Source organism: Sinocyclocheilus grahami, unplaced genomic scaffold, assembly GCF_001515645.1.
Source record: "Sinocyclocheilus grahami isolate Dianchi unplaced genomic scaffold, SAMN03320097.WGS_v1.1 scaffold13604.1, whole genome shotgun sequence".
NCBI lineage: Eukaryota > Metazoa > Chordata > Actinopteri > Cypriniformes > Cyprinidae > Sinocyclocheilus > Sinocyclocheilus grahami.
The window spans coordinates 1-789 of record NW_015514983.1 but is presented as its reverse complement, the minus strand read 5'-3'; the positions used below and the strand labels follow the sequence as shown (position 1 = coordinate 789).

The 789-nt window shown below is 35.2% G+C and overlaps 1 protein-coding gene across 1 annotated transcript in view; it reads left to right on the top strand.

Annotated features, from left to right (window-relative positions):
• Positions 1-480, top strand: part of LOC107579027 (uncharacterized) — a 4,845-nt gene extending 4,365 nt beyond the window's left edge. Inside the window, exon 3 of the mRNA XM_016264915.1 lies at positions 361-480. Within this exon, the coding sequence (XP_016120401.1) occupies positions 361-480 (120 nt within the window). The remainder of the gene's footprint in view (positions 1-360) is intronic.
• The last annotated feature ends 309 nt before the right edge of the window (positions 481-789 follow it).

The window sequence follows — 789 nt, the reverse complement described above, 5'->3', positions numbered from 1 at the left end:
TTTTTATTTTTTTTGCAACCTAGTTTTAAAATTTAAGACACATCATACAATCATACAAATGATTTATGAAATGAATTGTATTGTTTTTGTAATGTGGTTTGATAGTTCCTCATTTGAGGGTAAAATGGGCTGTTTCACCAGTTATATGCATGCAACAATATAAATTAAACACCCACCTGTACATCAGTTGTATCTCAGTTATAGCGCAGTTTAGTCAGATCTTTGTATAATCAGTTGTTATGGAAACTGCCTCAAGGCAAAATGTACAAAAGACTCCCTTCCGTCATACTCCTTCCTCCTCATTCTGTTAATATCTTGTACACTGTAATCACGTTGTGAATGTTTTGCTGTGTTCTTCAGGAGGTGATGGAGAGTTCTGCTCCCAGGCGTCTTTTTGTAACACGGGTCCTCAAGCAGTTTGACTGCGACACATTCATACCTGACATTAACATGGACAAGTACAAGCTCTTGCCCGAGTGAGTACTCATACAGTTGTTTGTATGCTTACATGAAGGTCTATGTGAAGAGAGTTTAGCATTGCAGTTCTTGAAGGCAGCTGCTCCGCTGCATTAAAGTGACAGTGAAAACATTAATAATGATACAAATGATTTCTCTCCCAAATAAATGCTGTGGTTTTGAACTTTCTATGAATCAAAGAATCCTAAAAAAATATTACTGTTACTACAAAATATTATGCAGCACAGCTATTTTTAACATTGATGCTAATAAATGTTTATTGAGCATCAAATCAGTATATTAGAATGATTTCTGAAGAATCATGTGACACTG